General features: G+C 43.2%; 1 protein-coding gene across 1 annotated transcript in view; it reads left to right on the top strand.

The window, feature by feature from the left end:
• The window catches only part of WNT7A (Wnt family member 7A), a 97,314-nt gene extending 87,320 nt beyond the window's left edge, over positions 1–9,994 (top strand). Inside the window, exon 4 of the mRNA XM_023751380.1 lies at positions 9,135–9,994. Coding sequence (XP_023607148.1) covers positions 9,135–9,614 — 480 coding nt within the window. The 3' untranslated portion in view covers positions 9,615–9,994. The remainder of the gene's footprint in view (positions 1–9,134) is intronic.
• Positions 9,995–14,786: the final 4,792 nt, after the last annotated feature.

Here is a 14,786-nt window from a genome sequence, read left to right as displayed (position 1 = left end):
AGTTTATAATGCTCTTTATTATCCATAAATGAGTGAGATCATGTGGTATTTTTCCTTCATTGACTGGCTTATTTCACTTAGCATAATGCTCTCCAGTTCCATCCATGCTGTTGCAAATGGTAAGAGTTCCTTCTTTTTTACAGCAGCATAGTATTCCATCGTGTAGATGTACCACAGTTTTCTAATCCATTCATCTACTGATGGGCACTTAGGCTGTTTCCAGTTCTTAGCTATGGTGAATTGTGCTGCTATGAACATAGGGATGCATATATCCTTTCTGATTGGTGTTTCTGGTTTCTTGGGATATATTCCTAGAAGTGGGATCACAGGGTCAAATGGGAGTTCCATTTCCAGTTTTTTGAGGAAACTCCATACTGTCTTCCATAGTGGCTGCACCAGTCAGCATTCCCACCAGCAGTGCAAGAGTGTTCCTTTTTCTCCACATCCTCTCCAGCACTTGTCGTTTGTTGATTTGTTGATGATAGCCATTCTGACAGGTGTGAGATGGTACCTCATTGTTGTTTTGATTTGCATCTCTCGGATGATCAGTGACTTTGAGCATGTTTTCATATGTCTCTTGGCTTTCTGAATGTCCTCTTTTGAAAGGTGTCTGTTTAGGTCCTTTGCCCATTTTTTGATTGGATTGTTTATCTTTCTTTTGTTAAGTTGTATGAGTTCCCTATAAATGTTGGAGATTAAACCCTTACCAGTGATAACATTGGCAAATATGTTCACCCATGCAGTGGGCTTTCTTGTTGTTTTGTTTATGCTTTCTTTTGCTGTGCAGAAGCTTTTTATTTTGATGTAGTCCCATTTGTTCATTTTCTCTTTAGTTTCCAATGCCCTAGGAGCTGTATTGGTGAAGAAATTGCTTTGGCATATGTCTGAGATTTTGTTGCCCTTGGATTCCTCTAGTATTTTTATGGTTTCCTGTCTTACATTTAAGTCCTTTATCAATTTTGAGTTTATTTTTGTGTATGGTGTAAGTTGGTGGTCTAGTTTCATTTTTTTGCATATATCTGTCCAATTTTCCCAACACCATTTATTGAAGAGACTGTCTTGACTCCATTGTATGTTCTTGTCTCCTTTGTCAAATGTTAATTGAGTATATTGGTTCGGGCCAATTTCTGGGCTCTCTATTCTATTCCATTGATCTATATGTCTGTTTTTGTGCCAGTACCAGGCAGTTTTGAGAACAGTGACTTTGTAATACAGCTTGATATCTGGTATTGAGATCCCACCTACTTTGTTCTTTCTCAGGATCACTGCAGCTATTCTGGGTCTTTTTTTATTCCAGATGAATTTTTGGAGAGTTCGTTCTAGGTCTGTGAAATATGCTGTTGGTATTTTAATGGGAAGTGTGTTGAATTTATAAATTGCTTTGGATAGTATGGACATTTTAATGATGTTGCTTCTACCAATCCATGAACATGGTATGTTTTTCCATCTGTTTATGTCTTCCTCTATCTCTTTTTTCAATGTCCTGTAGTTTTCTGAGTAGAGGTCTTTTACCTCTTTAGTTAAGCTTATTCCTAGGTATCTTAATTGTTTTGGTGTGATGGTAAATGGGATTGTTTTTTTAGTTTCTCTTTGTGTAAGTTCACTTTTGGTGTATAGAAATGCCATAGATTTCTTGGCTTTGATTTTGTATCCTGCTACATTGCCAAATTCATTTATTAAGTCTAATAGTTTTTTGATGGAGTCTTTAGGGTTTTTTATGCACAATATCATGTCATCTGCGAATAAGGACAGTTTTACTTCTTCATTTCCAATTTGGATGCCTTTTATTTCTTCTTCTTGTCTAATTGCAATGGCTAATGCTTCCAGTACTATGTCGAATAGGAGTGGTGAGAGTGGGCATCCCTGTCCTGTTCCTGTTCTTAGGGGAAATGGTGTTAGTTTTTGCCCATTGAGTATGATGTTGGCTGTGGGTTTGTCATATATGGCTTTTATTATGTTGAGGTATGATCCTTCTATTCCCGCTTTGCTGAGAGTTTTTATAAAAAATGGGTGTTGGATTTTGTCAAATGCTTTTTCTGCATCAATTGATATGACTATGTGGTTTTTACCTCTCAATTTGTTTATGTGATGTATCACGTTTATTGATTTGCGGATATTGTATCATCGTTGCATCCCTGGGATAAATCCTACTTGGTCATGGTGTATGACCTTTCTGATGTACTGCTGGATCCGATTTGCTAGGATTTTGGCATCTATGTTCATGAGGGATATTGGCCTGTAATTCTCTTTCATTGTGTTGTCTTTACCTGGTTTTGGTATTAGGGTGATGCTGGCTTCATAGAATGTGCTTGGAAGTGTTCCTTCCTCTTGAATTTTTTGGAATAGTCTGAGGAGGATAAGTTTTAGTTCTTCCTTGAATGTTTGGTAACACTCCCCTGTGAAGCCATCTGGCCCCGGGCTTTTGTTTGCTGGGAGCTTTTTGATGACTGCTTCAATTTCTTCCATAGTTGTTGGCCTATTGAGATCTTAGATTCTTCCTGATTAAGTTTTGGAGGGTTGTATTTTTCTAGGAGTATGTCCATTTCCTCCAGGTTGTCTAGTTTGTTGGAGTAGAGTTGTTCAAAGTATTTTTTAACAATCCTTTGTATTTCTCTGGGGTCTGTTGTTATTTCTCCTCTTTCATCTCTGATTTTGTTTATTTGGGTCCTCTCTCTTTGCTTCTTGGTGAGCCTTGCTAGAGGCTCATCAATCTTGTTTATCCTTTCAAAGAACCAGCTCTTGGTTTTGTTGATCTTTTGTATTGTTTTTTTGGTCTCTATGTCGTTTATCTCCACTCTGATCTTCATAATTTCCTTCCTTCTGCTTACACTAGGCTTTTCTTATTGCTCTCTTTCTAATTCTTTTAGTTGTAGGATTAGGTAATTTATTATCATTGTTTCTTGTTTTTTTTGCAGTAGGCTTGTAGAGCTATGAACTTCCCTCTCAAGACTGCTTTCGCTGTGTCCCACAGGTTTTGGATTGTTGTATTTTCATTGTCGTTTGTTGCCATGATGCTTTTTATTTCTTCTTTGATCTCTCTGGTAACCCAGTCATTGTTTAATAGCATGCTATTTAGTCTCCATGTGTTTGATTTTTTTGGATTGTTTTTATTGTAGTTGATTTCCAGTTTTATGTCATTGTGGTCTGAGAAGATGCTTGATATTATTTCTGTCTTCTTGAATTTGAAGAGACTTTGCCTGTGACCCAATATATGGTCTATCTTTGAAAATGACCCATGTGCAGTTGAGAAGAATGTATATTCTGTGGCTTTGGGGTGAAATGTTCTGGAGATGTCAATTAATTCCATCTGATCTAGTGATTCATTTAGGATTGATGTTTCTTTGCTGGTTTTTTGTTTAGAGGATTTGTCCAGTGGTGATAGTGTGGTATTAAAGTCCCTTGCTATGATTGTATTGCTGTCAATCTCTCCCTTGATCTCCTCCAGAAGTTTTCTTATGTATTTGGGTACTCCTATATTGGGTTCGTATAAGTTTACCAGAGTTATTTCTTCTTGTTGGATTTCTCCCTTTAGTATTATGAAGTGGCCTTCCTTATCTCTTTTTATGTCCTTCTCTTTGAGATCTAATTTGTCAGATATAAGTATTGCTACCCCAGCTTTTTTTCATTTCCATTCGCCTGAAAAACCTTTTTCCATCCCTTCACCATCAGTCTGTGTGCGTCTTTTTTTCTGAGGTGGGTTTCCTGTAGTCAGCAGATATATGGGTCATGTTTTCTTATCCTCTCAGTTACCCTATGTCTTTTGATTGGGGCATTTAATCCATTTACATTTAAAGTTATTATTCATAGATACTTGTTTGTTGCCATTTTTATTCTTTACCCCTGTGTACCTTCTTCATTTCCTATTTTTTCATTTTACAGCAGACCCTTTAGCATTTCTTGCATTGCTGGTTTGGTGGTAATAAACTCCCGTAGTCCTTTTTTGTGTGTGAAGCTCCTGATTTCACCCTCAAGTTTGATTGATAGCCTTGATGGGTACAGTATTCTTGGATTCAGACCCTTCCTTTGCATGACTTTGTATATTTCATTCCATTCCCTTCTTGCCTGATGTGTTTCTGTTGAGAAATCAGTCGCTCATCTGATGGGGGATCCTTTGTAGGTAACTTTCTGTCTCTCTCTGGCCACTTTTAAGATTCTTGCTTTGTCATTGGTGTTTGCCAATTTAATTATAATGTGCCTTGGCATTAGTCTTTTGGGGTTCATTTTGTTTGGGACTCTGTGAGCTTCTTGGATTTGTGTGAGTTTTTTCTTTCCTATATCAGGGAAGTTTTCTGTCATTATTTTTTCAAACAGGTTTTCTATTCCTTGCTCGGTTTCCTCTCCTTCTGGCACCCCTATTATGCGGATGTTGTTTCATTTCCAAAGTTCTCTTAGGCTCTCCTCCTGCTTTAAAATTTTTTTTTCTAGAAGCTGCTATGCTTGGGTATTTTTTCCTACCTTGTCTTCTAGCTCACTGATGTGGTCCTCTGCTTCTTCTAGTCTACTGTTGATGCTTTCTATTGAGTTCTTTATAGCAGTGATGTCATTTTTCATTTCTTCTTGGTTCTTCTTCATTTCCTCTTGGTCCTTACACATATTGTTGAATTTGTCTTCCATTCTTTTCATCTACCTTATGACCATTTCTCTGAATTCTTTCTCTGACAGGTTGCTTGCCTCCATTGCCTCCATTTTGTTTACTTCCTTTTCTGGTGATGCCTGTTTTTCTTTCGTATGCGGACTGTTTCTTAGTCTCCCGATGATCACTCTTCTCCAGGTGTTTGGTTATGTAGTTATCTCTCTGTTTTACGTGAGGAGGAGCAAGGCTTGTCTAAGTCCACGTAGTCGCACTGCTTGCGATGATCCCTGGATACCGTGGTTGCAGGGTCTCTGGATGTATACGCTTCCGATATCAGCCACTCAAGATGGTGCGGTCTTCGTGGCTGAGCCGGTTGCTCCCCGCTGGCTTTCTTTTGCAACTTTTTTTTTTTTAAAAAAAAAACACCCAACTTTATTGTATTATAATTCACATAATATGCAATGTACTCATTTTAGGTATGCAGTTAAAAAGATATTCTCAGGTCTGTGCAACCATCACCACAGTCAATTTCAGAATATTTTCATTACCTCAGAAAGAAACCTATACCCTTTAGCAGTCACTCCACATTTCCCCAAACTGCTCCCAGACCACTAATCCGCCATCTGTCTTTATAGACCTGCCTATTCTGGGTGTGCCATACAAATGCAATCATGCAACCTTTATGACTGGCTTCTATCACTTAGTTTAGTGTTTTCAAGGTCCATCCATATAGTAGCAGGTGTCAGTACTTCATTCTTTTTGTGGCTGAATAACATTCCATTTATGGAAAGACCACACTGTACTCATTAGTTGATAGATATTTTGGTTTGTTTTGCATTTTCCTGATGATTAGTGATGCTGAGCATCTTTCCACATGCTTATTGCCTATTGTACCCATTACATTTTTTATAAGTTGCAAGATATAGCTTACATGAAAAAAAAAGCACAGAGACCGTTTATTTAAAAGAATAATGATAAAGCACCCATATATAGGAACAGAACATTACCAGAACCCCAGATGATGCCTGGGTGACCTCATCAACTACAGCCCCTTCCCTCCAACTCCAGAGACAAGCACTTTTGGTATTTGTGTCCCTCATCTCTTTACTTTCCATGCGTCCCCTCTCTGTGTGCCCTGAAGAATACAATCCAGTTTTGCCAACTTTTAAATATATATATATATATATATATATATATATATATATATATATATATTGATTTCAGAGGGGAAGGGAGAGGGAGAGAGAGATAGAAACATCAATGATGAGAGAGAATCATCTATCTGTTGCCTCCTGCATGTCCCCCACCGGGGACCAAGCCAGCAACCCAGGCATGTGCCCAGACGAGGAATCAAACCGTGACCTCCTGGTTCATAGGTCGATGCTCAACCACTAAGCCACAACAGCTGGGCAGTTTTGCCAAGTTTTGAACTGATAAAGATAAAACAATTCTGTGGAAATCTTTCAATTACTTCTTTCCTTCCCTACTGTGTTTCTGAGGTTGACCTCTGTTTGTGTGGCTGGCTGTAGTTGTTCACTGTCATTGCCCTAGTGCAGTGATGGTGAACCTATGACACGCGTGTCAGAGGTGACATGCGAACTCATTTTTTTGGTTGGTTTTTCTTTGTTAAATGGCATTTAAATATATAAAATAAATATCAAAAATATAAGTCTTTGTTTTACTATGGTTGCAAATATCAAAAAATTTCTATATGTGACACGGCAGCAGAGTTAAGTTAGGGTTTTTCAAAATGCTGACACGCCGAGCTCAAAAGGTTCGCCATCACTGCCCTATTGTGTCCTGTTGAGTATACATGCCTCAGTTCATCCTTCCTACTATGAGGGATGGACATCCAGATGGTGCTCTGTTTGGAATTATCATAAACACTGCTGCTTGAGCATCCTGGAGCCTCTTTCCTGTCCACATGAGCAGGTTTCCCCAGGCTCTGCTGCTTGCACTCTTCAGCTTTCTCAGGCTGCTGTGTTTGCACTCAGTTTGTGTGAGTTCCAGGGATTCCGCAGCCTCACCCACACTCAGTAGTGTCAGAATTCATTCTGAACATCTTCCAGCATCTCTCTGTTCAAGTCTCTGACCGCACTAAAATCTCAGTCATCCAGGCCGTCATGTCTCAGGAACACCTGTCTGTTCCTGGGTCCACATGCATCACACCTCTGAGCCTCGCTCTTTCCCACTTTTCAGGCCAAGGTGGGCTGGCCTGTGGGAACTCTCTTCTCACTGATGATACAGAGGGACATCTGTGTTATTTAGGTGGCTACTCATCTAGCAGCTCCAAGTGTGTGAAGGTCGTGTGAGGGTGCTGGCACATAGTATGTGCTCTGTCACACTAGGTGTCCTGATACCAGAGACTCAACCAGCCAAGATCTCTGTCCCTGAACATTCTGGATGCTTACAACATTGCTGACTTGTTTGATTATTGGTACTCTAGTCAAAACACAGGTAATCTTCCCTTCCTGTTGAGTATATTGACCAAGTATTGGTCACCTCCTCCTGGAAGCAGAACAATTAGTGCTGGGTGGACCCTGAATACAGGTCCATTCTAGGTGACAAATCTCTGTGTCCCCAGCACCCGCATAGGCCCAGGCCCAGAGGCAAAACTAACAATTACTTTTTGAATGTCTGATTTTGTTATAGCATTCTGATTTTTGTTAGAAAAGATAAAATTGCATTTGCTCCATGTTTCAGTGAAGGCAACTGAGCCTCAGAGATGGGGTGTGACAACCCCAAGGGCAAATAGCAAGTAAGCAGCAGGGAAAGCATTCACACCCCTCAGCAATAAGACCCTGCCTCTGAATGCCTCAAACACCAGTATGCCTGCTCTAGGAGTCAGCTGAGCCTATTTTTCCCTGTAGATGGAATCATACTAAACTGATGAAGTGAAATAAGATGCTATATATAGAAGCATGTGTATAAGTGATTAATAAATGTTCATTTACTTATTCACTTATTCTTTCACTGTGTAACAAGAAAAAGTATTTTGACAATCTGGATGAAGAACTAGGAATATGCTTACACACTATGACCCAGAAACTATGCTCACTAATACATCCCCATCCCAGTGCCTGCTATACAGTAGCAGCTTAATACTTGTTTATTAGGATGACATCAGGCCAAAGATGATGAGGAAGGAAGAGAAGCTTCAGTTCCAAATATACTCGTTTCCACATTACATAGAGTTAAAAAGAAGGAAAGAAGGGAGGGAAGGAAGGAAAGAAAAAGTAAAAAACAACAACTGAAAACAACCTAAATACCCTGTGCTATGGGGGCTTTGGTAAATGATGTCTCCTCTTACTGCTAGGATATTCCAAAGCTGGGGTCAGCAAAATATGGCCCATGGGCCATCTCTAGCCTACTGCCTATGTAGTTAAATAAAGATTAAATGAAAACCAGCCATTAATTTTGCCTGTCTTTGAACTTCACAACAATGGAATCCTATATTGTGTTCTTTTTAGTGTCCAACTTTTTTCACACAACATTACATCTAGAAGATTTTTTCTTATTGTATTAGTAGTTCATTCTTTTTCACTATTATCTAGTATTTCATTGCATGATTATAATTAATTACTATTTATTATTATTCCCATCTACATATGGGGAAACTGCAGCACAGAGATTTAAAGTAAGTTGCCCAAGGACACACAGCAGGTTCATGTTAGATCTGGGACTTAAGCCCAGGGTCCAGAATCTGTGCTCCTCCCCAACTCCCACCCCATACAGTACTGCCTCTCATGCTATGATGGTGGAAGCCCAAGGGGCCTTGGGAACTCAGAAGAAGGGCGACAGCATCCAGCCTGGGAGCCAGGGATAGATGCCAAGGAAGCTTCAATCAGAGCAATGGGTTTCCAGACTTATATGTCCATGGTGTCTGGCAGGTGTCATAGGTGATCAAAGCAGTTGATCTCTGAAAAACCACAACTTAAGGTCAGGTAGGTAATAAGGAGCAGTGAGGACTATGGCAAATTGAAGGATACCAACTCATGAGGAAGACAGCTGCTGGTATAGCTCCAAGTATTATTGCCATATGACAAGGCTGGCAGAGGTTGTGGTTCGCCAGGACACAGCAGGACTACAGCTGGCATTTCTTGCCAGATTCTGTGCCAGGAAGTCAGCACCACTTATTAAATAATTTGACTATCACCCCAGAGTTGCCAGATGCACTTTCTGTTTGCCAAAAACAAAACAAAACAAATGCACATGGGAGTCTACCTTTTAAATACTCCTGGTTTTTAAATGTTGGTTCACAAACCATTTTAAACCTGGGCAGGCCAAAGAGAACCTATGTGTGTTCTGGACTGGCCTGACCTGATCTAAGCGCATCTACAGACTGCACAGGAGTTGGGAAGCAAGGAAGGCAAGTTAGTTCCAGGTGGAAGGCACAGCAAAAGGGCTGGAGATGAGAAGAATTTGAATCCAGGCCTGAGTTTCCTGCACCAAAAGAAAAAACAAAAACCAAACCCAGCTAGTTGGGGCAGGGGTGGGCCAGGCTGGGCTGGGTCCTGCGTGCAATGACCTGCGTTGTGCTCTTCCCCGCCCACTCCTGCAGATTCTGGAGGAGAACATGAAGCTGGAGTGTAAGTGCCACGGCGTGTCAGGTTCCTGCACCACCAAGACCTGCTGGACCACGCTGCCACAGTTCAGAGAACTGGGCTACGTGCTCAAGGACAAGTACCACGAGGCTGTGCACGTAGAGCCGGTGCGCGCCAGCCGCAACAAGCGGCCCACCTTCCTGAAGATCAAGAAGCCACTGTCATACCGCAAGCCCATGGACACGGACCTGGTGTACATCGAGAAGTCACCCAACTACTGTGAGGAGGACCCAGTGACGGGCAGCGTGGGCACGCAGGGCCGCATCTGCAACAAGACAGCCCGCCAGGCCAGTGGCTGTGACCTCATGTGCTGTGGCCGTGGCTACAACACTCACCAGTACGCACGGGTGTGGCAGTGTAACTGCAAATTCCACTGGTGCTGCTATGTCAAGTGCAACACCTGCAGCGAGCACACCGAGGTGTACACGTGCAAGTGAGCACAAGACCACACTGCATGCGCCCTCAAGTCAGGTCCACTGTGGGGAGGACCAGTGTCCAGCTGCACTTACCCTGCAGGTCACTTCCCAGATCTCCATAGGGAACTGCAGGAATGCTGAGCTTGTCTTTCCTGCTGTGGAGGAACCTGCACAGTTTCCTGCAGACACTTTGGGGAAAGGGCTCTCCAGAGCCCCTAAGCATTCTAGTCCATTCCCAGCCTGCTCCGCCCTACCCCAGACACTGCCTGGGCCTCCTCGCTGCAGCAGAGCCTTGCACAGCAGGAACCCTGGATCCTTGGGCCTCATCATAGCAATATTTAACAATTTTGATTTAAAAAATAATATTAATTTATTTAATTAAAAAGAATCCTTCCACCTCATTGGGATCCGTTTTCTGCAAAGTGGACTGATTGCTTTCTTTGCAGGAAGATTTTGTCACTGGGACAAGGAACAAACTAGAACTGTACATAATTATTCTCTATGCAGATATTTCTACTAGCTGATTCTCCAAGTATCCCCTGCACTAGATGGTTAAGTACAGAGCAGATGTCATATATATATATATTTAAGCTGATCCAAGTTTGGAGATGTTTTTCACAATACATTTCCCATCCTTTAGTCCTCCCCAACTCACACTTCACCATTAGAAAAATCCAGTTTGGAATAAATAGAAAGAAGAAAGATAGTAATAAAAGCACCCAGCAGTTTTCATCTTTTGGAAAGTGAGCCACTGGATAGGAGAGAATGTTTTGTAAGAGACTATTTTTATATGAACATTTTATTTATTTTGCATCTGGCTGTATCATTCCGTCACCTGGGCTTCTTAATTCCAGGACTTGCTCTGTGGTAAGGAGGGGAAAGGCCTGGGTGTGGAGTCAGATCCCATGAGGACCCTCACACAACTGGGTTTTCAAGTTCTGTTGATCAAATGGGCAAAAGTAGCCATGGATGCCTGGGCTGTCATGTCATTGGTATTACCTGGGAAAGGAATTAGACCTCCAGTCTCAGCCTATTAAGTTCAGGCTTTAAGAGCAAGGTCACTGAGCAGTGACCTCATGATTAGCCATTTGGTGGGCAGGTGTGTGCATTGGGACCAACACAGGGACTTGGTCACGGCCACTTGGCAGAAGCCAGCTCAGGGAACCTACTCCTCACCAGAATGCTCCTGAATTGCTGAGTGCCCTGGGGGGATAGGGGTGAGGCATAGACCTCAGTTAAAAGGCAAAAAAGCTGGGGTGAGAGGTCCCATGAGCAGCTGGGTTTCCTGGATGTCACAGCCCCAGGGTAGACTGTCAGAGAGAGGGATGGACGAGGCCTCTCTGCCCTGGGTCCCCCTTCTTCCAGTGCCTCTGTACTTGGAAAGCTTTCCTTAAGGAGGCCGTGGGTGTTCTGCATCCGTGTGTGTGTGTGTGTGTGTGTGTGTGTGTGTGTGTGCTGCAGCTTTAGGGAGTCCTGGGATAGTCATGTGACTTTGTGCTTTCAGGTGTCTCTTGTGTGCTCCTGTGTGTACCCAACTATCTGTTTCTCTCCATCTGTGTGCCTGAAAGATTCGGGGTGGTGTATGCACGTGGGTGTGTGCCTGTGTATCTCTGCTTGCAGGGCAGGGCTGATGGTGTTGAGTCAAACTATAGGAACCTTTGGCAATTGTGTTGAGCCACCAAGAGATGGCACTTCTGAACTCTATGCCCACAGGTACCTCTGAGATCACAGCCCCATTGCCCCATAAACTGGGAGCCTCTCAATGTCTAGGCTGTATTGGACACTCCAGTGTCAGCACTGGGCCTGGATCACAGCATAGACAAATAAAATGGCTGGACAGTTGGTTGATTTCTTCCCTTGAACATTTATTTTCTTCTTTACTTGGGTATCAGGATGGGTAGGCATGAAGGAATGAGTGCATGGGTGGATGGGTGAATGAATGGGTGAGTGGGCAAGTAGGCAAGTGCGTGGGGGGTGGTGTCAATGGGTGAGGGAGGAGAAAATGCAGAAGTTTCTTGAAGTCTCCATGTCACGGTTTATCTCTGCCTCAGAAGCCTGCAGTGTCCACCATGAGCAAAGAGGCTTCTTAAGCCTTCAGCCCCTCTGCTCCCGACTGGCCTCATAGCACCTGAGAGTGAAGGAGATTCTGATCACCTCCCAGAGGCTCATTTAATGTAATCACATAAACATGGTTTCAGAAGCCACCCCATGTCTTGTTTAACTATTCAGATGAGGAGTGGGCCTGGCAGGGGGCAGCTGGGCTTGTGAGAAGAATGGCCAGGTCAGCTGCCAGCCTATCACTTGGCTCCTTAGTACACTGTTAGTTTCAAACGTGGGGACCTGCTCTCCCCCCGAAGGTGCCCAGCTAAGCTGTGCTCTGAGCCTCAGTTTCTCCATCGCAAAAGTGGAATAAAAATACCTACCTCACAGGGCTGTTGTGAGGGTCCTTCCAATAATGATTGTACGGCACTTTGAGTTTCAAAGCAATGGATGGATGCTAAGTATTATTATTATTAATTATTATTGTTGCTATTATTACTATTCTCTCCATAATGATAATATTCTTAAAACATAGCTTATAAGAATACATATTTTGCTCTGTGTTAGGCAGAGATATCCTCCCTTTGTTTTACTCCTAAAGTGGCTTTTCAATAAAACTGCCATTAAAAAGACAAAAATCTTAAGAGACTGAAACAAAAAACACACAGCAGAAAGTCCAGGACTATAGTTTGGAAAGCTCAGGGTCCAGGTGGATAACAACTGTGGGAAGTGAGCTGCTCAATGCAAGCCCATTGGAGCTGCATGAAGATGTGGGCATCCTCACAGTCAGACCCCCTGATTTTTCTTTAATCCTCACCCGAGGATATGTTTTTATTGATTTTTAGAGGGGCGGGGAGGGAGAGAGAGACAGAGAAACTTTGATGCAGGATGGAAACATCAATCAGTTGTCTGCTGTATGTGCCCCAACCAAGGATTGAACCTGCAACCTATGTATGTGCCCTGACCAGGAATTGAACCCACAACCTTTTGGTGTACAGAATGATGTTTCAACCAACTGAACCACTTGTTGGGGCAGATCTCCTACTTTTTTAATATGGAGCCAAGGGAGTACACGCTATATGCCTTTGTGCCTCCAGTGTGCAGCCTCTGACTTGGACCAAATCTCTTGTTTTAGAGATGGAGAAACTGAGGCGCAGAGAGGGACAGGACTTTATGCAAGGCTACCTAGCAAGCCCAGCAGAGGGAAGACAAAAACAGGACTTGTGCCTCCCGGAAAGGCCAACAGAGTGCATCCCTGAGGCAACAAAATGATGTGGAGGGGTGGGGTGGGAGGGATGAAATTCCTACTTGTTCAGACTACCACAGGGTGGGGCAAAAGTAGGTTTATAGTTCTAAGTACACAAAGCACAGAGTTTATTCTTGATTATTATTTATTAATCATTGTATTATTTTTCATATGAACAACTGAAAACCTACTTTTGCACCACCCTGTATGTGTTCTCAGGTGTGTGTGCAAATGCACTCATGTCCTTCTGGACTTAAGTTTAGAACTAATTCAAGGCTCCACTGGGCGATGGGTCTGTGCTCTCAACCACTCTGTAGGGGGTGCCCTGGCAGCCAGCCAGTGGAATCCCCCAAACTCCCATTCTCCTACCCACACCCCTTCAATCAAGGAAACCCCTTAGCAAGACCCAGGTCAGGAGAGTCCTGGGTTGACCTGTTTCTCTACCTAAGGTAGAGCTGTCCCTTGCAATCTTCAAGGCAAGTTTGTGATGTGTTTCCTGAGACCCTAAGAGGGCTCCATTCCCACTTACAAATGAGGACCAACCTCAGGGAAGCAAGTGCCTTCTTCAAGACCCCAGCCCCACAAAATGGGAAACAGGCTGCAGTCTGGTTGTCTCACATCAGCCTATGGTCCTGAACCTTCTGTCACCTCTAACAGAAGCTTAAGAAAGAAAGAAAAGGCAGTGGGTCACACAGGGCATCCAAGTCTGACACAGATTGTCATTGCCCACTTTGCCCCACCTTACTGAATGCATCCAACAGGCCACCAAGACCTGGCATTTCTTCCCAGGGAATTGCACAGCCCACCCACCTTCCTCACCGACTGGCCATCATTGTCTCTCACCTAGAAGAATGCCACCACCTCCTTCCAGGCCTCCCTGCCTCCACTCATGCCCCCTCAAACCAGCCTTTCAAGCTCTGGCTAGCCCAATCCACTTCCTGACTACAACCAGATGTGGCTCCTCATTATTCTGCAGATAAAGAGCAGGTTCATTAGTCCTTCACGACCTGGAAGCCTTGCCTCTGCCTCTTCTGCACAGCAGTAATAGTGCCATTTGTGAAGTTATTGCTTTGTGCCAGGCAAGGTTCTAGCAATTTTCATGAATTCTCTCTTAACTTCACACCACCCTGTATGTCTTGTACCTTTGCTGTGTCCTCTGCCAAGAACACCCACCTTCCTTTCCTCCACCTGACAGACTCTTGTTCCTCTCAGGAGCCCTTCTTTTCTGTTGCAGGAAGGATGAGGTCTGGAGCCACCCATGTACAGGTGCAGCCTTGCTGTTCTTCTTGTCCTGAGCTACTGGAATCGGAATTACACTCTCTCACAGTGTTCTAGAGCCATCTTCCAGTTGAAGGCAGGGAGATGAAGGGATTCACCCATACAAATCACTGACCAGGCTCTATGACCAATGTATCAGTTAACTATTGCTGAGTAACAAACCACCCCAAGACTCAATGACTTCAAACAATTGTATCATTGCAACTAAGTCTATGGATAAGTTGAGCAGTTCTGATCTCAGATGGGTTCCCTCATGCACCCATGGTTAATTGTGGGTCAGGTAAGTGACCCTGCTGATCTTGGCAAAACTCTGTCATATGTTTTGGAGTCAACTGGCTACAAGCTGGTCTAGAATGACTTTAACTAAGATGAATGGGCCATAATTTCATCCTCCAGTAGGCTAGCACAAGCTGGTTCACATCAGAGTAAAAGGATTCTGAAAGTAGGAGCAGAAGCTGCCAAACTTCTTGAGGCCCAGGCTCAGCACTGGCACAAGGTTAGGTCTGCTACATTCTATTAACCAAAGCAAGCCACAGGACCAGCCCAGATTCAAGGTGTTAGGAAGGAGACTCTTTTACAATGGGAGGAATTGCATAGTCACATAGCAATGGGTGTGGCACAGAGAAGGG

This window comes from Myotis lucifugus, unplaced genomic scaffold (genome assembly GCF_000147115.1).
Source record: "Myotis lucifugus unplaced genomic scaffold, Myoluc2.0 scaffold_21, whole genome shotgun sequence".
Taxonomy (NCBI): Eukaryota; Metazoa; Chordata; class Mammalia; order Chiroptera; family Vespertilionidae; genus Myotis; species Myotis lucifugus.
Note: the sequence above shows the minus strand (reverse complement) of the source record. Positions and strands in the feature narration are given on the sequence as shown.